This window comes from Varroa destructor, unplaced genomic scaffold (genome assembly GCF_002443255.2).
Source record: "Varroa destructor unplaced genomic scaffold, Vdes_3.0 BEIS01000001.1, whole genome shotgun sequence".
Taxonomy (NCBI): domain Eukaryota; kingdom Metazoa; phylum Arthropoda; class Arachnida; order Mesostigmata; family Varroidae; genus Varroa; species Varroa destructor.
The window spans coordinates 42,228,539-42,256,363 of record NW_019211454.1 but is presented as its reverse complement, the minus strand read 5'-3'; the positions used below and the strand labels follow the sequence as shown (position 1 = coordinate 42,256,363).

At 39.0% G+C, this 27,825-nt stretch overlaps 1 protein-coding gene across 11 annotated transcripts in view; it reads left to right on the top strand.

Annotated features, from left to right (window-relative positions):
- Positions 1-27,825, top strand: part of LOC111252529 (parathyroid hormone/parathyroid hormone-related peptide receptor-like) — a 99,446-nt gene that overhangs the window by 39,895 nt on the left and 31,726 nt on the right. For 6 of the 11 annotated variants that reach the window (XM_086977985.1, XM_086977987.1, XM_086977982.1 and 3 more), the window contains 4 exons: positions 2,119-2,216; positions 5,477-5,626; positions 24,996-25,111; positions 26,756-26,860. In XM_086977985.1, coding sequence (XP_086834111.1) covers positions 2,119-2,216; positions 5,477-5,626; positions 24,996-25,111; positions 26,756-26,860 — 469 coding nt within the window. The remainder of the gene's footprint in view (positions 1-2,118; positions 2,217-5,476; positions 5,627-24,995; positions 25,112-26,755; positions 26,861-27,825) is intronic. The other 5 variants (XM_086977990.1, XM_086977983.1, XM_086977984.1 and 2 more) reach the window with 3 other exon arrangements.

Below are 27,825 nucleotides of genomic sequence, written 5' to 3'. Positions count from 1 at the left end.
AAATTTATGTGTGAGGAAATGTGGAGGGACTCTATGATTATATTTTTTATTTCCTGTAGCAATGACTCATTAATTTTAAAAAATTTATATTAACAGATTTACAGTATTGTTAAGATGTACACTGATAAAAAAAAAAACGGAGCAATTCGACTTACCGGACTTTTTGTTTTGATAAGACTTCGAAGGGAACAGCTAAGCGTTTTTTTGTATGTTACTGAAAGTTTGTTAAACTAAATAAATGTCAAATCATAAGCTCGCTTTAAAAATTCAAGCTGCCTCTTAATTATCTTTTCTTGCCAATCGGAAATGCAGAGTGCATTCCGCAAGAATTACCGCAAGAAGTGTTCCACATGACAACCTTGGATGATTTTTTCATGTATTTAGCACTATCAGCTAGCAATTCCATGTAAAGAAGGCCCCAGAATCACCTATCTTCAGGTATCGCATTAAAGGGTTGCTCCCATTTGGGGTTCAGCCGGAGCGGGGGCTTTGCTAACCAAAGCTGGAGCTTCTTCAAGGGATTTACGAAACACATGGCAACTTTAATAACAACAATTTGTCTTCGTTGATTTCTAATTTTTTCTTCAGTTGTTAAGATTTGGTGATTATACGCAGGTATTTGAACCGCATGGTTGTTAGTAGTGGTCACCGTAGCAACGCACCCAGCGGGATGCGCAGTAGCCACCCGGAGTATGATTTCAGGGCAGGAAAACGATAATCTATTCTGTTCCAGTTGAGAAGTTAATATACTTATGATATAGAGAGTGGTTCTGCGTTTCTATCATTGTACAAATAAAATGCTTGAATTTAATTCACTGATTAACTTGAATTAAGTTCACTGATGATTATTTATGAAAATATGATCTGCTTTGTCTGGACAATTCTAACGCCACCAGCATATCTATACTGCGCGATGCGTTCTAAAAATATTAGTAGAGATGTACACATACATGTTACGGTCTATATTTAAAATGTAATTCATATCATAGAAAATTCGCGTCGGACCGGATCTTTGAGTCCTCTCAAAACCTTTTTCTTTGGAATAGCAATACGCCTCGTTGTGTCGTGGACCTAAAGAGAGTACTATAATTTTTGTTGTGAACACATACTCGTGATGTGGAGAGGACCACATAAAGGACCGAATGGGAATTAGCGCCCGCAAAAGAAAAATTTCAACTCTACTTAGCGCGCCCCGTTGACCTTAATCAGGTCAAGTACGCGCTAGATGATTGCAAAATTTGAAATTTGTGAGCAGACAGGTATACGCGATAACGAAAAGGTGACCTGCGTTTTCTATCGTAATTAGCATGAAAGACGGTAGTTGATTAGGTTACGTATATCAATCGCTTAAGTAGTTTTAGTAAAAAAAAAAAAGAAGAAGAAACCCATATCCTAGCTTATATAGATAATTCCTAATCGTCGTACCTAAGCGATACGTTCCTCGATGAGGAACTTAGCCGACCCTTGGAGTAGGCCCGGAATGCCACAGACTTCCGGCTCTGACAGTACTATGGTAAGCGCGAAGTGCCCACAAACCAGCATCTTATGACAGAAATGACTCAAAGAAGGCTGTAGTCAATTTTGTTCATATCTGTATAATCGTCAAGATAAACAGCCTTGATTTGTGTGTAAGAAGCTTTAACGCACTTCCAATTGAAAACAGTACTCACTTAAAGAACATAAGATAAAATGGTTTTGTGTAAGAGGTTGAATATGCTCTAAACCTTTTTTGGGCATCCTTTGATATATACACATATGTTACATTTATCATTTATAGAATTACTCCTAGCACCTACTTAAATGCTATGTGAACGCACATATAGCTTCGAGTGAACAAGGAAGCTGTCTGAATAGGCTCAGGCAACATTCGTTTATCGCCTTATTAAAAATGGCGGGTTACAATGTGACACGGGTATTCGTGCCATCATGGCTAAAGCGCTAATTGATACTATTCGAATAAAGATGCCTGTTAACTTATTCGTCGGCTATCGATAGCATGCGTCTGCAACGCCTGAAAGCAATACTATTAAGCTTTTTAAGTATTTAGAAGAGGGAGGTGCTTGTATGAGCCTAAGGCCAGTGGCAGTTATAAGAGGTGTCCTTTTTTGTTTGTTTCAGAGCTATACGCGTTCCGCACTTGCGGTCCTGGCGGAGCATGGCTCAATAACATCACGAACTACAATGCTTGTATCGCCTTTCTCACGCAGTATCATGCGGTAAGATCCAAACCGATGTCTACCTGAAATGACACACGTGCCTAAAGATCTAGCCAACTAATTTCTCTAGGCCAACCAGCAGGAGGGCGCGTACACGTCAACGAGCGCAGTACGGAAGCGTGGAGCCATCTTAATAGCTGTTAGGTTTCTTTTACCCAATACGTAATGGGTTTACTTGTAGTTGTTTTCCTTCGTACCTTATGTCTCAGAACTTCTAAAAAATTCTGAAATTATAGGTGCTTATTGTAGCATGATAGCTTTCTAGAATAAATATAATTAAAAGCGTTCTGCCGGTGTAAAACAGTAGAATACTAAGAAGTATCAGCGCCGACTGACCATTGTCCCGATATTTAATGTTTTGATTCTTCTACTGCCTGACATGTGTGACAATAAAATTCGGTAACGTCAAAGTCCATGGGCTGTGGGTACCATTAGTATAAACCTGACTTCTCTCAGGTCTTTCGGCTTTATACTAGTAATCACTGTCAAGCCAAGTCTAGACGTTTTCGAGATCTTCAGCCAATATATAATATCTACGTTTATTTAACTATATAGATTCTTCAATGTCAGTTTTGTATAGCATTACTTAATAAATGTAATGTTCGATAAGGCTGACTTATCTCATCGATGAGCAAAACGATAATAGTTCCCATTTTGTTGTCACTGACACTCTTTGTTTGTAACAAAGATTTAATTTTCTACAATTTGTCAGGAATAACGTCTACGATGTACTCATGCGTGCATGGTTTATCATGCATACTTGCTAATTAATATCTGATAACTCTTACCTAGGCCATGGGCTTTTTTGAAGGTAAGCGCTATCGAACACCCAAAAAAACATTTGCCTATAACAATCGTTCTAATTGTGGGCCATGGGCACAAATAGATGCAAAAACAGCTAATCATTGGGTTTTAAATAAGACGTTGTATAATGGGACTAAAATTATTATTAGAAAACCCATTGCTAACTGCATAACGTAATCCTCATTTGCCTAAATCTATTTTAACGGATCAATACTGAGGCAGTAAGTCGGCGACACCAGAAAAGACGTAATATCATAATTCTAGACGCGTGGTTAGAGCTGGTGTGTACCCACCAGTGGGCATATTGACTAATTGAGGCTTCTTCAGTCGCTTAACTAGGCTTAGAAAATACAGGGTTATAGCTTTAATGCTCCCGGAGCGCAGGGCTGCCGTAATGTCAAGAATCAGCGAGTGACTAAAAATGCAGTTCAGTCAATGTCTCTCAAGTACGTCCGCTTGCCTATTGTACCTAGAGCCAGTAGAGACGGATTACTTCCAAGTACATATATAATGTAGCCTATCCCTTTGGAGATGATCCCTAGTTCCGAACGGCTTGCTTTCAATTCGACAACGTCAATATGCAGACAGAAATAATGGGCTAGTACTTGTGACTAATATTTTTTCAGTTAACGTTAAAAACAGACCCGGTAAAAATGCTTCAACCTGAAACTGAGCGTCTATAAGATCTAGAATTCAGTCACCAATCGGGCTTTGTTCAGGCTTTAATTTTCAAGTCGATTCAGACAAATTATGGTGCCCGTGGTTTCAGTCTAATAAGCAAATTAATAATTTAGCCGCATTTATATGAATAGAATACTTTAGGGCCTCGAACTCTAAGCTCCAAGAACTCGCGTTATCGAACTTACCTCAGCTGTTGCTTTCAAGTTTACTGTCGTTTAAGTTATGTTTATGGTTGGCATCGTAAAGCTACGGACAAGTTTTTGAAGAGCCGCAGAACGAATTCTTATCTCATTTCAATGTGATGCAGATGTTTAAAAACTGTAATTTCAACAGACGATTACTAATAGTTAATTCTATATTATTATTATTATTGATTATTGCTAAACAGATTAATAACAGTAATAAAAATGATAGCTAAATAATAGAGAAAGGGTGAGGGGAAACCATCCTATATTTGCGTGTGGCTATCCTACGCGATTTTTAGCAACAATTTCGTTAGTTAGTAGAGAAACCCCCTAAATTATTGTCTACTGGAGCTGTCTGGTCGCTGGAAGCTGATCATTAAATCAACCAGTCTGAATAAGTCACGTAAGATAATGTATTTTTTGTGCGTGCCAGATAAAGAACTATTATTGTGCACACGTTATGTAACGATCATGTATTTGTGATTTGCGTTACTTGGCTCGTTCAAGGGAACCGGCGGTGGGGCATACGATGATGTTCAGTTCACCGTAGGTCTCGGTTGACGAACTATATAAATCTAGAGAATATATTTCGGGCGACGTCGTCACTGTATTCTGTCCTTGATTTGCTTGTGCATTGCCCTTGAGTAGCCTCATTGTGTGGTATTGATAGTCATGCCACACATCCATGAAGCTCTTTAGGAATTCGGGCAGCATTAAATATCTTCTTTTTAGGCAACTACAAATGCCCCACTTCTCATTATAATGTATGGGGACCAGTTCATTCCAGCCAAATTTATTTGGCACTACTACCGAAGTCGCGCCCTACTACTTGACACCGTTTTCGTCTAGCACATAGTTACGAGATGGCACAGATTAATCTACATGTTATCTACGGCGACAATGTGCCACCGGCAGCTTTTAGGTGCAGCAATAGGTGTGTAAATTTCATGCAGAATACTTCATTCGCTTTTTCATCGTCTTACTTCATCAGGAACACATGTCTCGCTTTTGTTTTCCATGTCCATTGTTTTGTCATGTCATGTTGTCGCGTTTCGAGGTTTTCCTATTTAGTCAGAAAACGGCGGATTATCCTGTTTGATTTTAATCAAAAGCCCAGCTCATCACAGAAATTCATTCTTCTGTTAGAGGTCTCAGAATTTCGTCTCCTTTTCTGGACCAGTAACGAGACATTGTTCTTTTTTGCTGAATATCTTCACGCTCAATGCTTTCATCAAATTTTCGAAGCATTCTATTTGCCCTTTTGCCTTTAAGGAAAAGAAGCTGTATTGTTGAGCGTGGAACTTTATCACTGTTTCTATTCGTGTCTAAATTCATTATTCTTTGACGAAAACCATCTAGTTTACAGTGGAAGATAGCCAAAAATATGATGCAAATATTTACCGAATTTTGTTAAATAGTACCGTATAATTTCAACGTTTCTCATATTCTTTCACTAATAGTACTTCCGTACTAGGCTGCTCCATGTAGTAGATTCATGCCTTTTACGTTGTTGTGTAATGCGCAGGTGGCGGGTATCTGAAAACGGTCTATAGGTCGGGTCGCATTTTTCTTCCTCTTTTTATTTAACAGATAGCACTCGTGTTCGTTCAGCGAGAAACCTTGCTCCTAATGCTGTCGTGCGCTAACATTTGCACCTGCACACAGAAGAACGAGCGTGTAAAAGGCCAAGGTGTCCGCTTGTTCTACCAACAGGGGCAAAGTAATCGTCGATCTGTTCAGGTAAAAGCAGGCTGAGTAAAGCTTTTCACCCCATATTTCATTTATTGTCTTATTTTACTTCGACAGTATTGTAAATCTTATCATAAACATATCAAGGCCGACACATAAAAGAATCCCACAGAGCTTAAAGCGCAGCTATAGTACTAGTAGCAACTGTAGCACCATGAAAGGTCGTCGATGTTCTGTCACCGTGGAAAAGGGAACTGGCTACGAAGTCATGAAACAATCACTCAGTTGCGCCGACTCACTGTTTTTAATTACCCTGTAAATGCGTTTGAAGCGATGAACTCAATTATTGAAAGATACCTGGCTATATCATTCGAAGCGTGAGCATATACCTAAAGAAACGGGTCAAGGGAAAGATGATGGTATAGATATTTTGAAGTCGATGCCTCGGCCAGTAAAACGGAACACCTTTGTACATATAAACCAGTAGCAAATGTTAGGGTAATTCGGGTATATTACTGTTTAGTTAATGTTTCTTTTATTGTTCATCTGCTCCAATAGCGTCTGTTGTGTGTGTATATACACGGAGAGACTGCTATCTAATCGAGCTTATTCTCAAAGTGCGCAAGGATGGCCAAAGACCAAGCGAAATAAGTAACCGTCATAGAGGAAGCCAAGGGAACCTGTAAAGTATTGAAGTTGCACTAAAAATAATGTATGCAAATGCATTTTTTTGGCGCAATTTTTTGGTTTTTCTTGGCGACACTTTCAGGTTATTCCTGACCTGATTGCTGTCTCTGTGCATATATACGTATGTATTGTTATAGCTATATATATATAATTTCACTTGTTTCGATCGCTGTCGCCATATAAAAGCAAGGTGCTTGGCGAGCATGTAGCATTTGTGCCGGTATCGGTCCGTCGTCACTGCAATTAACAGCGCGTCGGCGGCCGAAAAATTTACTAACCTGAAGATGAAAGTTGTCTACTAAACTGCAGGGCAAAAATTTGTAATGATACGTCTGAACGTGAAGGGGATTCTCTAAATGGCTGGAGACAATGTTCAGGCGCGTGCGCGTATACCGAAACGGACGCAGCCTTAACCCCCGATGAAAAAGTTTCGGTTTAAACGAACAGAACAGGTGTCGCAAATAAAGATGACTCGAGGATGTTAGGGGTAATTGCACTATTTCGCTACAGGAAACCCCAAACGACAAACCGCAACCGGAAATCATCGCCACTGTAAAACGTTGGCAATAACTGTTTGAGAGCGCTAAAAGTCTTTGCCGCTTCTATGTAACGCTCCTGCCCTGTAAGGACGAGATATGATTCAAATTAATAGCAGTTACACCAAAATTGCCATATACTAAATATATATAGTACGCCTTTAAAGAAAAATACTTTCATGACAGTTAGAGTATATACGCAACTTCCAATTGTGCACTATAGACAAACGTTCGATTTGGAAACATAGATTCACTCTTTGAAACCCGTTTATGCACCGGTTGACTGTACGGGTGTGGCACGACTAGAAGAATGCACGTAGCACGATTCAAGTGATAGTCTCTGAGACGTGCACCTTGATATAGCAAGAGTGCCAGATTCTTAATAGGACACAGCGAAGACTCTTAATAGAATGCAAGCGGGATTCGGAGTCCGTTGTGAGTTAACGTTTTGTTTAGTTTCCGGTGGACCAAATTACAGCTTGTACATTTATTTAGGAAAATACAGTGAAGTAATTTATAGAAAACCCTTGACGTTACACAATTACATAGTCGTTGTAATAACATCGAAGCCATTACCTATCTTTATTTTCTCAGTGGCAACTTGATGGCTCAGTGGCCTGTAACATTAGAGCAGATCTTCTTAACAACCAGTCGGCTATTTTGTGCCTGTTACCCTCACCGTATCTCAAAAACGCGACTTGCATTCAATTTGTTGTCTATGATATATTTCTGTTACTTTAGACAGGCAGTGATGTTGGCGATGTAGTAGCCAGTCCTGTGAAGCACTTCTTCTTTATCATACATTTTCATACCCTGTATATTGGCGTCAAGTATCTGTTTGCGTCATATCTATTTTCAGGACAAGCTTGTGCTCTATGATCCATTTTTAGGCTGTAAAGCAGCACAGGAGTTTAGCCATTTCGGTTAGTCGAAAAATGGCCAAAGCAGCTTTTAATGACCTACTGCGCTAAGGCTTCGATCCCTAAACTTTGGACCATAGCTTCTATTTTGATCTTTTTGACCTCATCTTTTAATAATAACTCCAGCGCGTCATAGAATTAATCTATCGTGACAATGTTATTTAGGTCTTTGATTTCGTATTGAGGACAATGGGCCAGTTCCGGTAGGAGTGCCAGGTATGGCTCGGTGCCGATCTCCCGAATTAGCGCCTCGGGATACTGGGCCTTAACCTGCGTTAGTTTTAGCAGAAGTTTGAGAAGCTCTTTGGCTGCATTCTCCGCTGAGCCGGATTGTTGATCGGCTTATCTTGTTATACATAGCCTACATAAGAGCCGTTTCCTTCAACCGTAAGGCGCATAATGGCAGTTTTATCTTTTTTTTCCTGTCGGTCCATCGTGTCCGTCACACCGTCGTCCGTGTATACAACAGCGCGGCAGTGACTTTCTAAAAGACCTGTACCGCTGGCACGTTTCTGCTTTCATCATGATCGAGTTCGGCAACTAAGTAGACGGTTCAGGTTATTCGTTGGAACAACATTTCTACCTCGTAGAGTCAATCTACTCTCCGGAGGATACGCTGGATCGTATCAATGAATATTACATGAATCATAACGGCAAGCCTGATGACATCTACGTCGGCATTAGGCTCATTGCCATTCATTAAGGCGTTGGTCTTGATACAATTACTGCTTTCGTGTATGCATTCTCCAGCCACTCAAATTTGCGTTTCTAGTCGTCGCATTTAGTTCGTTAATCATCTTGCAACATCCTTCACAGAAGATACAGCATTTCGGAATCCGTAGAGAAATACCATTAGAAGTTCTACCGCCAAGGACGAAACCGTTGTACTGCCAAAGAACGAAGCCAGATTGAGCCCTTCCCATCGCTGATAAGTATTATTGCACTAATGGTAAAGGTCCATCATTAGTACGTTTTGTAGAAGGAGAAAGAGTCCGCTAGAGGGCTACCAGCCCGCCCGTAGCACGCGGGTATAGCCGCGGCGCTACAGTACCTACTTCCAAAACGGCCACACTTCATTTAACCCTTTTTGTTATTACTTTTGAAGTTAACAAAGGGCTAGCAATTTAGCAAACAGTTGTTAAAACAGGCACAGAAGTAAATTGGAATTATCAGCTTGTTAGGATTGCTGCTTAGGAACAGACTAAACAATCTGTGATTGCAGAATTTCCTTTCCGGAACTTTGCTGATTGTGTTGACGACTCTCGACCAACGTATCAGGAAGTTATCCATACATCCATCTAATTCGCTCTTTTAAATCCTGATAAAGATCTACCCGTCACACGCGTACCAAAACAATGGGCTGAGCGTATATGTTAGTTCAGGCTTTGGAGGCTTGCAAAGAATGTAGGTCGGAAGGCATATAATGCAGCTTTTTAGGATACTTTGAAGGATTATAGACTACTGCAACCTTTGACCATATCCTAGCAAGCTAACCCGAACAAAAAAAAAACTCTGCAATCCGCCATAAATAGCCTATCGTCAACATGTCTGTTCGATTTTAACGGTATTTTCATTTAAGATTTTAGGCCGTCAGACTTTTGCCTAAGTTTATGATTGGTTCGCTATTGCAGCTTCTGTGATAGGTAATATCGAAAGAGAAAAAAACGCGGATGTATTCGTATACAAAAGTATAAAAAATAGTGTATTGAGACCTGGTATTAGCATGAGCTGTGCAGTTCTCTTGCAGGTAAACTGTACATATTGGAAAGCGCACACTAAGTCTATTCACAGTTTAAAATAGTTCGTGCTAAAGTGACAGTCATCTGGGTAGCAGCAACTTCAATATGACTCCAGCAAAAAATCACTTAGTGTTTAGGTACCTTTTTTTTTTTTTACAAGGATTACACATTTGAGATTTCACCTAAATATAGCATTAATAAGGTAGACTCTGTTGACTTATGTTATCGCAACTTTGTGCTTTATGGCCGTTTTTTTGGCCCAGTTTTTTTTTTTTTTAAAATGACACCTCGAGTTGGTGTACCGTCCATTGCTATACGCTCGGAACCATCGGGCTACCTACGAAAGGAATTTATATACTAAAAAAACGCAGTGTAGTATGCTGTCTAGCCAGAAAACATCATTAGCCTTTTTTTGTTCGTCATAAATAGTTTTAAGGTTCTTTTTAACCCCAAATGACTCAAAAAGTTTGTTAGGTATGTGATTAAAACAGTGCAATCCGTCCCTTCAGATAACCAATAACAACACTTCAGTTTCCGGGTGGGGTGACGTTGAATAATCTTTTAGATCATGTGACTCAATTTCGCCATTTAAGAAAGAGGATCAATAGTATAGGAAAAACTGTGTAAAGCTGATAATTGTCATGAAGAACGTAAGCCCATAATCAAAACATGATGTGTAATGTTCGAGATATAGGAAGATGTTTGTAGGTATATTGTTTCTTTTTTGTCTGTCATTTCGAGCTTGCTCCAGGCCAGGTAACAACGTAGGATCGCGAGTCCATCTATTGCGTCAATGTGGCAAATTTTTCGCACTAATTACACCTACAACTGGTTAGACTTGTTAAGAACAAGGCAGGTGTCACTGACCTTGTAGGTCTCTTAATCTTCCAATGGTCCTGTGGATTAACATTCGAGCACATTTTTGCCATACAAATGTGCAATTCTTCCGACAGAAATTCTGCTCGGCATCAGTTTCTACATTCCCAATACTAGCTCTACGTCACCTTGCAAATCCTCGGGCAAATCCGGTGCCGACGAATCCTTGAGTCAGGAACGTTGTTTATCGCGTGCGCGTTCAATTGAAATTCGTAGGGTACTGTAAGCTGTCTTAAAAAGCCATAAGAAAACATCAAGACAGTTACTATGTGATAACCACACAGTAGTTTTGAGATAGCCAATAGGGGTTCTGTCCTTTTGTTTTTGTTATATAGCAGCGTTTCCGAGAGCTGAGTCTCGAAACTACTCTAACATTTTTCACTTTGTTGTTTTCAATTGTTGCTTTGAGGTTCAAATCGAAGTTTTAGCACCTTTTTCAATAGGAACGTAGCAAAATTCGAAAAGTGCGCGATGCGTAGCTTGATCAAAAAATTTTACAAATGGTCTAAACCATCCGACGGAAGAAGGTTTCACGTTTTTGGCAAATTAACCCATACTGCTGAAACAAACCTCTATCGCAAATTCTGTAGCTGAAAAGGAAATATAACACGGCACATTACACTGACCAGCGCCCCCAGCGAAGAACCTCTTAAGGAGTAGTAATACGACTTTAACATACTAATTTAAAGCCAAACAATTTAGGCCAAGGTATAACAAAAATGGCGTTTGTTATTAAAGCAAATTATAGTTAACATAATATATTCAAGTATCGGACTCTTGATACAGTTTATGTATCTGTACCTATTGCGACTTGCTACATGTTGCTTATATGAGAACACAACAGTAACTATAACACGTAATGCTCTCTTATGGCATATAATAAAAACGTAAACCCTGGTCGTCACGACTTTGATTATGAAGAAATACTATTACAGATTAAGCTGTATTTGAGAGCTGTATGGTCGTCATATATGGACCCTTTGGTGTTCTGTATATTTTTGTTTAGGTTTTTCATACATGATACTATAGAGTTCTGTATTATGTATACCATTGTATATAGTATATTATTGTAAATTTACAAAATCTGCTTTCACGCTACATTCTATAAGGCGGGCATCTTTCGTATGTGAGCCCACATGTCGAGGAGCAGCTCTGGAAAGGTGTACTGTTTTAGCTCTAGGTTTTGGGCATGTTCTAAATCTGGGCGCACGGTTATGACCGCCGACAGCTACGATTCTTTGAGATAAATACCGCTGACCGCACCTAAAAGTGTTATAAAAGTATACCTATAATAGAAAAAAGCGGGTTTACGTTTACCGAATAGTATCTGGTATATCACGTGTATTTCTAGCAATTAACAAATTTGGTCTACAAAATAAAAACCCTTTAATCAAACGGCCAAATGTCGAGCATTGCTCCCTTGTGCAAACAACGCGGACGAGACCGCTAACGCATAAACAAATCAGATTTATTACATATGAATTAAATCATATAAATCTACTCGTGTTTGGAAATTATCGTAAAAAATATAAATATTTGTTTTCGATTGCGCCTGATGACGCATGGGAATAACACGTTTATTTCGGTCATCGAATAGTTAGCTACCGTTACCAATCGTGAAGTGTAAAAAATAAACCCTATCTATTTTTTACATGCATAATAATCCGATAAGTAGATATATGAGTGCTTGCGTTTCACACGCAGACGATGATGTACTTTAGAAATGCCGTCTTTAAATATTTTAACTACTTACGAAGTCTTACAGCGTCACAGAGTTTCTGACCGTACGTTACATTTGACATCAGTGAGACAAAAAGGTATCGGTAAACCAACCGAGTCGTGGCCTCGACTGGTGGCAGTACGTTCGTCTGCGTATCTGTTATCTATGGGAAAAATCTGACAAGATTTGCAATGGTTGATTAAATCCAAGACAAACAGAGAAGAGCAGAAGCCCATCTCAGAGATCGAGTTGAAGGAATGTTCCCTACACTAGAAAGGCAGTGTTGCATAGGAGTGTTGAATCTGGCAGAAACTACTTGGAAGAAGGTAGCTGTAACGCGAACGATTTACATATAAGCAGTTTAAATTGTCTGTACCGTTTTGACACAAAGATTTTTTTGGCCTTATCTGGACACGCTCTATGGGCTGTCTTCTAAGGGCTGAATTAAGCATATATTAACTGATAGATTTTGTCTAATGTACATGCTAAAGACGTAGAATATACTTACAAGTTTCCATACACGGTCTGTAGTGATTGGCCCTCTCTAGGTAGACAAAAAGATCGGTGAATACGATTTTATTATAAGACTATGAAAATAGTTACAGATTAAAAAAAAACATGACACAAAGCAGTTTTAGAGATTTAATTTTGGATTGTATAAGGAATTAAAAAGCTAAGTATGAGATAATTCCATGGAAACGAACTGGAGGCATAGTCAGCTAACTTCAGTATGTGAAGTTACCTCACTGGTTGCTAATACGAATCATCACGATAAGTGGTAAATCGATTTCTAATACGGCTAAATTGCAAAGTTTCACCACATAGAAAACATCGGGGGTCTAACTACACAGCACTCGGTAACACTTTGCCTCATCCGAAATGAGGATCCATTGGGTTTGCAAGCAAGAGTGTTGGTACACCCATGGTATGTGTAGAAATAGTTCATAAAAGAGCTCTAATGCAAGAATTTTATCCGCGGCTTCGATTTGCAGACAATCTATGTAAAGCAAAAGGAAACAAGGGCATAAATAAGAAACTTTGCTTTTCTATGTTAGTTTTAGACAGTGTATTGGCAGAGTTCGATTGTATATTGAGTTGCTACAGAGATTAGAGTTTAGACGGTTGAAAGCTCTGCTTGACCTCTTTTCGTACAGGGCTTTTGCTGACCTTAGTTGTACGGCGCACGGAAGGGTTGCAGCCAGCTCTAACAACGGTATTTGGCCATTCTTGCGCACTCTGTAGGTACGTACTCATTTCCTGTTCTCATGCTTATTCGTATAAGGACTCCTATTCTATTAAAACGTACCTGTAAATGATGACATTTTGCTTCGGTTAAGATACAACATAAAAGAAAAGCTCTGTCATTTTGCAAAGTTCTCTGCTCGGGTTAATTTGTTTGCCGTTGCCAATGTGAAGAACGTATGCGAGTCTTTGTACGTTGCGGTCTGTTCGATTGTTGCGATAGTCTTCCTGATATAATTCGATAGATAGGTTTGCAATTAAAGGTTTTATAAGTAGCCTGTTTTTGGTCTTGGCGACACAAAACTACATGTATATGTGTATATATATATATATATATATGCGAATGGTGATTTCGAAGCTTTCCGAAGATTTAGAAAAGACTGAATTACTGAAAAGTTATTTTTAACAATGTAAGATTCATGTAACACCTGTCTAAATTCAAGCTAATGAAAAATGTATGCCGGCTCCGAAACAGTGATTCTTTTGGTTGTTCCTTAAACGATTGTAGTGCTAATTAGAACGCGACAAGCGACTCTGCCCAGTGTCCGCCCTGGCCGATTACCCGGCTCGATGTCGGCTGTCTGAAGGCTGAACTTTGCAAAAAAAAACACATTGTGCGAAACTTGTGGCCTCCAAAATGTCTAGTATCACTAGAACACATGCTTTGAGTTTTGGTCTAAATTGGCTTCTGTTACCAGTTCCTGTTCCGAACTAAACGGAAATTTTATTCGAAATTGATGTGCGACCTAGGCCATCTGAAAAGCTAGTTTTTTAACGCTGGAAGACAGGATGCGACGGCAGTAACATTTTTTTCCTATACGCAAAAAGCTATTACTTCGGTCAAAATTTTTCAACAACACTAATAAGTGGCGGTGAAATATTTGGCTGGAAAACTACATTAGGTACGTTTAGAGATTGAATCCACGTGAAACATCGAAATAAACGGCTAACGCTGGGTACGACAGTATGTAAAGAAATTTTTCAGGGAACGTTAAAAAAATAGTTAGTCCAGACTCTATCTTTACCCTGCCGACGCTAAACGTAGAGGTGAACAAAAGGAATTGAACCAAAATCGAAGGCTTCCAACCTCGGAACTATAGGACGAAGCTAACAAACGGACTAAATACACGAATCGCTCCTAAAAAGTTCTGACAAAAAAAATGATTGTATATAAGCGCGACTACCCAAGTGGGAAATTAATGATTTCAGACCCATTCGCGAAGAAGCAGACGTAAGCTCAGGCACATCGAGCTAATCAATAAACGAGCAGTTACCCAAAGATACAAACCGGTCGGATCAACACGCCGCCACAATAAAAAAACCCACAGATGAGGCTAGCAAAGCGATATCCGACGTGCATAGTCGATAGACAAACAGAAGAAAGCATACAGTATAGTAGAAGTAATAAAAGCACCCAAATAAAACCGATCAAAAAAAATATGCGTCAGCACCAAAACGATCACAGGACATTTTGCGACACACCTGTTAGTGAGAACGATCGTTACTAGGGATAGATGCGATTGATTCTAAAGACCGACGCGACAGATGAGAACACTCAAGGAACGATGACATCTCAGTGTCTGGCACCCAGTGGCCCATTCAACACGTTAGCCCACGTAAAACTAACCGTCCGCGCCATCCAGATCGGGTTAAAATCGAAAAAGAGAAATTAACGGAAAAGAATCATTATGGCGACGGGATATTGATCGTCAATAAATTACAAGCAGTCTACAAATTAGATACCACTGTCGGAGTAGTGCAAGAATCCGTTACAAATAACGGTTCGTAATCTTCTAGAAGATAGAGCAAAAACGAGAATTGCGAAGATAATTGGATAGCAGCAGTATATTGAGGAAACCTCTCAACATGCAGCTAAAAAATGTACCGCTGATTTCTACTAAATGTTCGCAGCAAATTCAACAGTGTGTTTTACAGCAAGGGAATATAAAAAAGGCGTAGCAAACGCCGATAGAAACAAAGACAGACAAACAGACAGAAAATTAATTAACAGGAATAACAAGAGACAGAAACCATTTGCTAGAAGTACAAATGATTCCCAGGTAATATAAAAAAAACCCGGCAAATGGCAAACAACGCCAGGAGTTCGAACATCCAGCAGCACAGGGCAGCAGAAAGTACCAAAAGAATATAATAATAATCTATTCAACATAAGTACGGAAATCTGAACCGCACCGTGAATGTGTTCTATACACTGAAGGAAAAAAAAATAGGAATTATTAGTTATAGGGGTAAAAGTTTCATTAGCCAAAAGCGAGCAATTCCTATAGCATAAACAAGTAAAGGTAAGGGCTTCGCATGACTGGAAACAGGAAAGCTACATAGAATGTACGGTCAACTTCACAAGGCCGCAGACAAATTTGAAAATTAAATGAAAGTGATCGTAAGGGACTTCAACGCCACGTCAGTGGCATAGCGCTGGAATCAAACAGGCCGAAAAAGCAGAACCACTGTCGCAATATGAAGCATTCTTGACGACAAAGACCCTTTCATCTTTGCAAAACGTGAGTGACAATTCTGCATACAGCAAAAGAAAAAAGCTTTTTTTTTGTAAAAAAAAGAATAAAATTATTGGACTTTCATTTCTATGAAACTATTATTGGGGTTTTCACTATTACTAAAATCATTATTTAAGTTTTTTTTTGAGTAGACCACAAGAAAATCATTTATTGTACCAGTAATCGCCACTTCGTATAACTGAACTAAAACGCCGTTCTTTGGATGATTTCGCTGAAATTACTAAAATATAATTTTGAATAAGTTTATTAAGTAGTTGAGTCTCAACATCAAGTTGGGGCCTGGCAACATCAGAGGAGATGATTCGATATAGGAAAATATCGCAAGGTCTAGGAATCTCCTTAGCCAAGTGGTGGATCTTGCTGTCAGGAGTAGTCTTCAGAACAGCGCATTTTGGTACTCATATCCCAATTCGATTAGCCATACAGTAAAGATTTTATAAATGGCAGGCTTCCTTTGTTCTTCTAAAACTCTGTATACATTTCAAGGATCTCGACGCATCTGCTTCTTATGACGCTTAATTTCTGGTGACGCACCTCTAATTCTCAGGAGAAAATTGCGGCCTTAGGACTGACTCGATCGAACAGACACAGAGGCATCGCTATTGGCCACGAAAACTTAATTGGCAATGTATAACCAACAAGTCACCATTGTAGGACCAATATGTAGAGGTGCCATTCTTTTAAGAAATATATTTCCTCGCGCACGTAGAAAAATATAATACAGTAGAAAAAGATGACGAGATTTAGTTATTGTGTGCTTTTAAAGGATGGGTGACAGAAGACTATTGTTTTCGAAAAGCTTGCTCGTCGAAAGAAGGTGTGGGATGATACAGAGAGGTATAGAAGATTAGGTTCTTTAATATGAAGTGTATACGTACGTGACCATAGTTAACACCAATGTGATTAACGGTGAAATCCACCAGTGAAAACTACTCACAGATAAACTACTATCGTCATTATTGCATTGTATATGACATCAGACCATCAGACAGTCTTGGCTGCAAACAAGTTCTTCATAAAACAAATACTACGATAAGAATATCTCGACAGAACAGATAAACTGACTGCCTCGTAGAAGAAAAAACCATGATTTTAAGTGGACATAAAGCAATGTTAAAAGAAGCATGCAGGAAGTTGCTCAAGCTATCTTTTATTTTAATTAGCATCTTACTACTAAATAGTAGTACTATCTTACTATTATTCAACCGGATTTTAAGTTATCTCCAGTTTCGTAATAACTTTCTTTCTTTGATTTACTATTTTAAACTAATGGAACACTTGGACACATTAACCCGCTAATGAAGCACCTAAATTGCTAATCAATTGCAAAAATAGAGGGAGCAGCTGCGTTGCCGATAGATGAATCTACGCAAGCAAACAGACAAACGGACTACAAGACGACACGAGGAATGACTTTTCTAACTCGTCAACGAAACCCACCAAACTATACGAGTGATTGCCAATGAGAAACAAGCGGAACGCAAGTAGTACGAGCGCAAACTGCATTAGTTGGTTATGGATAAATTACCGAGAACGGAAGAAGAGGACATCAGAAAACTGTCATTCCACACATAGGGAATACACGAACACAGCTCTTCCGAAAAGGAGATGCTTATTGCGATGGTCACAGGAGCGGAGGTCACACGAGTAACCAAGCAGCGGAGCTAGAAAGCATCGTGGACAAATTCAACGCCTGCAGAAGGTATTAGTAGGTGCGCGTGATGAGGTCTTCAGAGTCGCTCTCAATAAAAGCAAACAGGGAAGGCAGATTTCGGAAGATATCGACAGGTGCAAATTGTGTGTAGGAATATATAAGATGGAAACCGGTCATGTATTAGCGATAAACAATAGAAGTATCTCTGAGAATTAGTCCAGATTCCGAAAGTGTACTCTATCTGGAAGCGGGAAGATTATAACTAGAATCGAGAAAATAAATAGATGTCTAATAATAAACCCATTTTGTCGACAGCGTGCCATTAGTAACACTTAGATTGGCGATTTACGAAAAAAACTTGTCATCTCATTTCCAAAAAACTATGCAGGACTATTAGCCAAAGAAAAATACATGAGGAAGCTTCATGGTGATGGCGAGGGCATCCCGATGCCGGATTAATGTTCCTGAAATAGATAGATGGAGAGATACCTGCTTGTGGTATTGCAAAGGATCAGGAGAGCGCTTCCTCGGAAGAAACAAAGATGCGGAGAAATACAGACTATGCAAATAAAATACAGAAAGTAAATCAAGAAAACAAGCTGTGCCAAAAAAGCAATGCATTAACAGCGGTCAACAAGCAGAATAGACTGAAGAGTAACAGGGCCGTTATGCAGGAAAGTTATTCCTGCGAGTAACCGAGTCAGTAGTCGTGTACGCAACACATTTGTCAGGAAATGACTTTGCCGGTCCTGGCTAACCAGTGCAAGCTACTAGAGCGTCGACGATAGCGGCTACCATGATCAATAACACGTTCAACTTTGTGCCAACTGAAGCTTCCTTGTATGTCGTCTCTCGTCCGCCATTACGATTAGTGCAGGAAGATACCTCACCACAAAAAAGTAACGTGTGACATGGAAACAAATTCTATAGAAGGAATAACGAGATTTAATGAAGAAATGCTTTGGAAATGGTACGCAGTTGTTAAGTTCTGGCTTGAAGTTGCGCCGATGCAATCATAGGCCACAGTTTCAGAAAGGTCAATAACCTGTTGTCCTTCGTATTATGAGCCCTAAACACCGCTCTGGGACTGGTAGGCTTATGACGATGAATAATCAAATGTGGGTCACAATGAATAATCTATTAACTATAATAATAATAAATAATTTACTAATCTTTCGATTAGTAAATTTTTTGCACTGCGCTTTTGCGTATATGGAGAATATGAATCTGACATGTTTATCCTCTTTAACGGAAGGCCTTGTAGGTTGTCTTTTTGGATGCGGAACGTCGTAATCGTACACAAAGTGTCCAGCTAGTCATGTACACATCACACAGAACCTGTCGGAGCCATGGCTGAGCTTGAAGTCACCGAGCGCACCCGTGTGAAGTATTTGAAATCCGTATATACGTAATAGTTTTTTGAGTTAGTTAGCTGATTTGATTTACTGCTACCTCTAGATGTTTCATGCAAAGATTTACCTAATGCATGGCTGATTCTTAGGACAAAACGAACTTACGCTGACGTACCTTATTGAAAATGTTTTCGAAAGCCACTGCCTTTGACAAAAGCTACAAAATATTAAAAATAAGATGTTCTGTCGATAGTATATTTTGTGTGCGAATGTGTGTGAGCTTCGAAAGACCACGAGAGTAGGGTACACTGTCTTGTGCGTAAACTTTACAATTATAAATGACCACACACTAGTATCTAAGATAAAAAGAAGTTTTCTTGCAATAAAAATACTTCTATTGAAGTCTCTTCAACTCAAGCGAAATCTTTATATTAGGAACGTCATTAAACGGTGAGGAACGAAATAAAGCATGCTTAGGCCAGCCTCTAAAGAAAAAAAATTGTAAGCAGGTAATTTAAAGGCCAGAGAATAAAAGCTCCGTACGAAGCCATATCTATAGCAGCCGAAGCGCGGTACAAAATCAATATACATCTTGTTATTTTTTTCAATAGTAACAAACTATTTAAACGAGCATATACTTGTTGCTTTGAAACTGTGAACTCCTCAAAAATCCACCAGTCTTAAATTGTCTTCCCTTATGTGGACTATATGGAGTGTGTTAAGGACACAGATCCGTTGAGGCCTCTTTTTGAACTATTCGTTGTTCGTCTGCTCATTTTGTTTACGATAACTTCGTCTGTTTTTAAAAGGAAGGATCGTTGACCAAAACTCTTTTGTTCTTCGTTTTGATTTCCATCTTTTTCACAGATTCTGAAGCACGAAAATGGAAAAACAGGACTTGTACAAAACCAACTTACATATTTCCTATATTTCGAACATAAAAAAATATAATGTTGGAGAGCAAGATCGTAAAAAAAATTGATTCACACCGGCGACGCATATTGACGAGCTGAACGCGAAGCCAGTCAGCTACAAAGCTAGTTTCTATTGGTGCTTAGTTTGACATGACGGACTTATGACCGACTGAGTCGTGGACCCGTTCGATAGGACATAAGAAAGCTTTTTAGATTTATGTCGAGCGACCCTTTGTTCATGCTTTATACTCGTCGAACATATGACCTACTGACGATTGGCCGGTGGTTATTTAAGTTTGAATGGAATCCTAAAATTAATTTTGCATCGGGTTTTTAAAAGCCGTCCTTTAAATGTCCGAACAGAACAGTGCCAAAAACTAAAAAACTAATTGTCTATGCTAATGAAATCCGGTATGGAAAATTATCTTTGAAAACACTCCCAAGAAACATAGCAGTACACACTAACTTGAATATGATTTGAATTTAACATTTTATTGTAACTTTTGCACTCACACTAACAGAGTTCTTAATTTCACTAAAAGTAAAAAAAATAGAATGTGACTGCTATCTAGGTGTTTAAGCTAAAATACTTAGGTTTCTCACTCATGATATAACTAGCTGTGGTAAGATCATTTAGTAGGTCAATATTTGTGTTAGAAGGAATCATTTTCAAAATATTGAGTTTTATTTCACTTTTTTTAGGTATATACGACCGCTAACAAACGACATAGTAATAAAACGGGCTCCAGACCTAACCGATATACGTTTGTGTTTGGCTGAATCTCTGGTTCATGGAAGTTTCTGCGGGCGAAACTCGTTCGAGCCACCTCTAATGAGCTAACATAGGCTGTAATGAGTGTACTAGGAAAAAAATGAAAGGTCTAATAATCGTTGTATCGGTCTCGTATAATATCGTCTAGTAATCGGTTGTACCTACCACGATGACTTCAAACCTTTAAAAGCACTTCTGTTATTCAAATTTTTGTATCATCATCCTGGGATCCAAGGCATTATGGAATATGGTGCTAGCCTTTCTCTTCTTGTTTCGAGTCTGTTGGTTACAAGCACGAAACGAACCATGTATCTATGCCCGGATACGAGCCTAGACAATAACGCGTCCCTAAGATTAGCAGGCAAATACGTAACCCATTAGTTTACCACAGGGACCTTCGCAGAAGCGACAAATTTGTCTTTCCTTCTCCAAGTGCTACCTAGTGGTTGTTACCCAAGGAGTAACACTTATTATCCTAAGCCTTTACCCAAACTTTTTGTACACTTCTTCTTTTCGACAAATCATCAGAGAAGACTCTGATATCCCGACTGCTCATGAGTTGCGTGCAGTTCCGACCTTGAGATGTTTTATAAACGCATTAAGTTAATTTGACCTGCGTAGGAACTCCGCAAAAAGCACAGGCGCGTATCCATATGAGACTAAATCCAAGCTTATTCACAGTAAATGTATTATAGATGACGTTTATTACGTTTTTGATTCCTTGCTCATACTAAATATTATGATGGTAGAGGTAAGGGCCGTTTATAAATAAGTGAGACGGGAAGTTTGGAAGACAATGTTATCCCAGCAGGTTTTAGCAAGTTTAAACTTGATTTTTTCCGTAACCAACTTCCACAGCTGTGACAGCTTTGAAGTTGGCAAGAAGCGATGGCGACTGCTAATCCTACCTACACGATATAAGCCCGAAAAAGCACTTTTACATATTACGTTATCGCTAGATACTATTTATTAAAGAATAGCGGCCACTATCGATCGAACCAGATAATAATAATAATGAAAAGAAGCCTGTTGTTACTGTACTAATGATATGGGACAACTTATGAGTGTGCCATCGAATGGAAATATCAGACATAAAACATGAAAACCGTCTGATGAACTTAGCTTCGTCTGTTGAATTGTTCTGAACGACTTTTATGCTGGAAAAATAAAAATTATAGTTCTAATATTAATTCAACATAATTATTTCTGTATCACTATACGACACGAGTATTACTCTTCTTTCAAAAGCGGTGTGGTCTATACCGGCTGATATTACCAGGCAATTTTAGCGATTTTGATACTTTTTCGCTGCTTGATAATTATGTAGTGTGGGTGCAAACATGATTTTCGTTCACAAAAGATCGAACCCATATTTCTATTCTATTTGTTTTTAATCCTGCGGTTCCCTTGTATCTTGTCGATTTACTTCCAATGATTTCAGTCGTTGTAGGTATGGCCTTAGGTGATCATTGGTATTTTTCTTTAATAAAAACTTTAGGCCTCTCGAAAATGTTCCTTATTATATCTCAAAGAGGTTCTATTGCAAAATGTTATGCAGAGATTCTGAGCGACAGGCAATCATAATGTTACCCGGACCTACCCTGCCGGTTTCTTTTGATTTCCTTCAACTACCTTTCTGGCAGCTCTTGACGTTGCCATCGTGTTTTGTACCTATCTCTGTTAGACCGCTTGCGCTAAAAGTCACCCACGTACTATTACGACGATTCTATTAACGGATCATAAACCAATTACATTTAAAGTTGCCGGTTGTTAATTTTTAAAAAATTTTTAAAGTTAATAATTGACCACCAAATTTAAAAAAAAATTGATTTTTGTGCCATGCGATCTTTAGCCACGGTGGAACAGGTACTACAGAATTCAACATTTCCGCAATAAAATCACATATTGTATACGCCCATGAGATTACAGAACGTGTAATCTTTCCGAACGTGACTACTAACGAATTGTATGTTCTCAGAAATAAACGTTCAGGTCAAGAAAACTAATTTTTCAAAAAATGCTTCAGTTTGGAATCTTTTCCAGGTAGGGGTTGAGCGCCTTCTAGGAGCTCCAATCAATACTCTAACATACTTCCACAGACCGTTTGATGCGTACCTGAACGATCATCAGACTCATCTTGATTTGGATTTATAATACCTAAGATAAATTTATCAAACACCTAAATATTTTTACCTGCGTCATCCGATTTTGCTTAGCTATCCGATCTTTCAGTTAGCATATCTGTCAGAACTATGTTTAGAGCGGCAAACAAGCGTAAGCCGCTTGTCCTAGACGCCTGATTTTTTTAGGCCCCAGTTTTTAGACGCGCAAAAAGCTGGACTATTAATCTCGGCAATATGGCATTTTGAACGAGTTTTGCTTGTGTTGTAAATTTTACATGTGCGAAAGTTGACGTTCAGTGTGTGCAAATTGCGTGATAAGTTCCCGAATGTCGATGGAGAATTTATATAAACCGGCATAAATACTGGAACGCACGCAAACGACTTTAAGTAATCGACGACAGCTCTTTGGGGTCCTGAGCTCATCGTCGGAATAAAGCAGGGATTCAAGGTACAATAATGTTATAGCACTAAGATATTTATCACATAAAAGCACTGTCTAATACGTTGAAAACATAAGATTTTAGAGAGCTTTTGACCTTTGTAGACATCAATTTGATTATTTACCTGATGGACCGTGTTTAGGCAGGCTTATAATGGATGCTTAGCTAAGCTCAATATAACGAATATGACCAGTCTAAATACGATCTATTCAACGTTTGGAACTAAAATATATATTCACTGGGGGGAAATAATTTTTTAGGAAATTTTTTCAATGAGGGATGAAAACTTGAGAGACAGCTCAATATAAAAAAAAGAAAAAACAGCTTCGAATTCTGAGCCTAAGGTAACGTTTCTCACCAGGAAGTCGATTACGTCGTTTTCGACAAGAAACGGTTTCATACGTGAAAACTATCACTGGGTTTACATTGCTTATTAGCTATATTTTTTGAAGTGGCATAACATATATTTGCACCAATTTTTAAAAATAAAAATTAATTCTATCTTGGATTGGCAAATATGTCAGGAACTCTAACTACAAACCTAGTAGGTTATTCATTGCTTGCGTAGTTACTTCGTAGGTTTATTGGAGAAGACTAAGAATAACTTTCAACATAGCCCATCACGGCTACCCCTTTTAATGAAGCTAATCCTTGCTGGTGATTCCGAAAATTTACTTTCATGGAGAGGATAGCTGCAAAAGGTTAGCTCGAATGTCCCCAACTGAAGGGGGCAACTATTGACAAATACTAGAAATTTTACAGTCACGCTATGAATCAAGATTCTATAATGAAACTCGACAGCGGAACGAATAATCGATTCATTTCTCTTGGCTTGCAGTAAGCTTTTTAGAAAGTGTTTAATCAGCCTTGCTGAAACATATACGGCGACCAACCGGTAGCTTAGCGCGGTCCCAATTGCAGATCTTGGTTATAAAGTAGCAAATACGCTTATTTTAGGTACTTGCTAGCGTCCTGATTCATTATTGGTGCTCGACGGCTGATCGGAAAAATGAGGAAAAACCCAAAGCTCGAACGAACGTGTTGATCGAGACAAATATTTGGGTCATACGTAGTTTGTACACGTCTTTTATTTTTATGATGCCCTCAACGCGTAAAGACGTTGCGGGTTCTCTCCGATATCGCGATTTTACATTAAAATAACGCAACCGGTACATCTATACGTGGCTGAACTTATTCTTGTGATCCGCTTTCAAATTCTGTGCCGTATATCACCTTAGCGACTCGCTATACGGAGGAGTTGTAAAATATTCCTATCATTCGGTAAGTCCCTTGTCTTTATTTTGGAGAAAGTCGACTTGCAGTTTAAGCAGCATCTCTGTGAACAATAGACCTACTTGTCTTCACTAGGCTTTCTAAATTTTTTGCTGACCGTGGATCGCTATATCTCAACCTTCCTAATCCTAATGGTGATAATAAAATGGACAAAGGTAGACCGTGCAGAAAATTGGAGCAACTATAGTACCTTACTTAGAAGAAGAAGACTACTTAAATACTAACTTACACTAAAAACAAGTTAAACTAAGCTAAACTGGTATCTTTGCTCCGATGAATGTGAATCCAGCGTGGTTTTTTCTACCACGATCGTTCGAATCAAGAAAGGCAAAGAAAAAGTAATGCTAGAACAGTTAATTGATCATGTTTCTCATCAAACAGAAGTTGCCTGTTATGTGTCCTACAATTATTAGGTTACTGAGTGAGAAGCCTGGGGCTTATTTGTGCATAAAATTATCAATAGCTTTCGCTTATTGCTTGATCATCGTAGCCCTGTATCGAACAATTAACTCTTTTATGACTTACTTTTCATTAATTATGCCGCTATGCGTAAACTTGTTCGTTTAAGCCTATTGTCCTACTGCTGTTTTATTGATTTTGTCTCTCTTACTACAGACGCCAGCACCTCCCGTCTCGATGATGCCCTTAGCGGTGACGTGCATTCTCGTCTCGTTTTCGGCTGTCTCATTGGCGTTCCTCGTGGCTGCAGCAGCAATCTTCATACATTTCAGGTAAGCATATTCCTAATACGCTAGTATTGATTCAGGTCTAATATACTTTTAGAAATGACCTGAAGGTAGCATTGTGGCCCATCGTAAAAGCAGACGAAGTTCTAACAAAAAGGCATTTAAAATGCAGAAGCTTCATTTAAACCAGTTAGATAGATATGTGTATGTAAGCGTGGACGCGTAGGCTTTTCTTTGTGACCTAAGACGAAAATAAAAATGGTAAGCGGTATAAAATGGTAAAAATGAACATTATATTCCAGCCATGCTGTGTCAGCTTCAATGAAATATTATAGGATTGAACTCCCCTTTTCGTTCCAACGTGACAAACACTCTCTTACGGAACGTCTAATCTCTTTATCAAGCAGCCCAGGCCAGTGATAAACGAATAGAGTTCCCTTCAACTAACTAATGGCATTCTTCGTTGAAGCTACACAATAATTACTCTTCTTAAGCAAAGTTGGGCATACATATATATATATATACATTATCGCAAGCACCTTATCGCAGGAAATCTTAACTTCGACTACGTACTGGTCAACAGCCACCCAGTGCGTATAACTGATGCTCAGGTAAACTTGGAAGTTTTAGATGCCACGTTTTAACATACTCCCGACTTTCGTAATTGGAATACGTGTAAGAAATCGCTAAGGCCATGTTCCCTGTTCTCACTTCCACTTGTCAGTTTGAATCTGCTCGCGTTCAGCATTCCGGAGACGCATCATCACGCGCGAGCTAGTAACCTGAAAATCGGCAGTGATGTGACGAAACTAGCGCTTTGGCACGTATTCTTGGAATCCAATGGAAGTACCCTTCTATCTCGAAGGTAGTTAGAAAGTCTCTAAGACTTCTGCACAAAGGCGCAGAGGTGCCCTTTATGTTGTTCAGCACGGACATAGACTTTTGATGAGTCGGAGACGGTCTTCTGGACAAATCTCAGTATCAACTAGAACATGTATCGCGCACACGCATCTGGAGCAAGCTATAACAGTTTCAAATCAAGGCCTCATCGACTACAGGAGAGCTACAAAGGCCTTAAAAAGTGGTGATGCAGCCAGCTCCGAATGAACATAACGTATTTTAACTGCAAAATTAGTGTTATTAACGCTCAGTGCGTGCACATATATATATATATATAATGTATATATGCGTATACACAACGTACGTCACTTAAAGCTTGACGGGTTGTGTGTCGCAATGGGCATGCGCTTACCCGCAATACCAAACAGAAGTCGATCTTTTCTACAATAAACCCACCACGATGAATAACAGTGCGTCGTTTCGGAATTTGAGCTATTATCTTGTTTCTACGCGCTGGACAAGCTCTTATCGACATCAAGAGCTCCTTGAGTCACTGCAGATTGCCAATAGATCGTGTTGCAAGGGATTACGCAGTTGGAGAAAAACCAGAGGAGATTTCAGCACGACACAACGACAAATCTATAACAGAGAAAGAACAGTGTGGAAGTTAATCGTTGCCGCCCAAACTATATTTCAAGAAACTGATGTAAATGGGTGTGTAGCGGTATGATTTGTTCACAAAAACTTACGCACACATCAAGTCATAAGGGTCAGACATATACCTTTTGAGAACAATGAAATTAAAATTCTTTTACTTTAAATTAAGGCACCGTATTGTTTGCTATTTAGTCGTTTCCAGAACGAAGCGCCAGACCGCACTGGATTTTTCTCCAACGAGAAATCATCTATCCTTAATGCAGATCGCTTACTCACGATTTCAAGGATGTGCCTATTGTGAGTAAAAGCAAATTTCTTATGGCTTGATACTCTGAATGATGTATTCAGTGAAGGAGGCGTCATGCCACGATTGTTCTTCTTAACGAACAAACACGTTATCGAAGCCATTATTTATTATTCTGCTTGTACAAACAGGTGTGACTCCTTGGCTAGTCAAAATGTCGGACGCAAGATCATACATATTTCAGCAAGATCTTCATAGGCTTATACGAGCCGGTTAATACAGAGTTTGCTGCTTGACAATATGAGCATGATCTGAAATGAGCACATCTGGTCGCCGAACGGCTTAGACTATAGCTCGTTGCTAGGACTATGTCTGAAGATTGCCCGAACGAAGCCCGACGTGACAATGTCAACTACTTGAATAGCTATTCTACGTTATACCATTCTATCGAATACCTATAATTGTCAGGAATAATATCTATGACGCATGAAAAAATCGTTGTTTCCACTACACAGCCTTAGAAAAAGTGAACCTTTAGCTGGCATATCCTATACTTGTACGCCTATATGGAACTCTTTAACTTCGCTTCCTGATGGCAATTATGTTGGTGCATTTTACATACGTCAAGTTATCGCGTATAAAAACTTACCAACGCACCTAAGTCACGTATTGAGAGCTTTTCTGACCTTTAAACTACCAATAGCTAAACATCTGAGAGTGTGAAGAGGTTCCTCCGGCCTAATGTGACGACATATATGTTACGTAGGAAAATATTATTACCGATAAATGGTATTGCATTGTGTAATGTTACTGGCTTGCATATACTTATTCTGCAAATGTGTTTTATAAAATAAGAATAATAGTCGATCTGGCGTAGCGTCAGACCTACATGAATTATAAAGTTTTTTTTATTAGCCCCTTTTACAATGATGTATTTCGCTCAATGTAGTACCGAAAATGGCGCATGTCATATCGTAAACCGTGAATGAACAAAAGTAATAAAATGTATTTTAGGTTA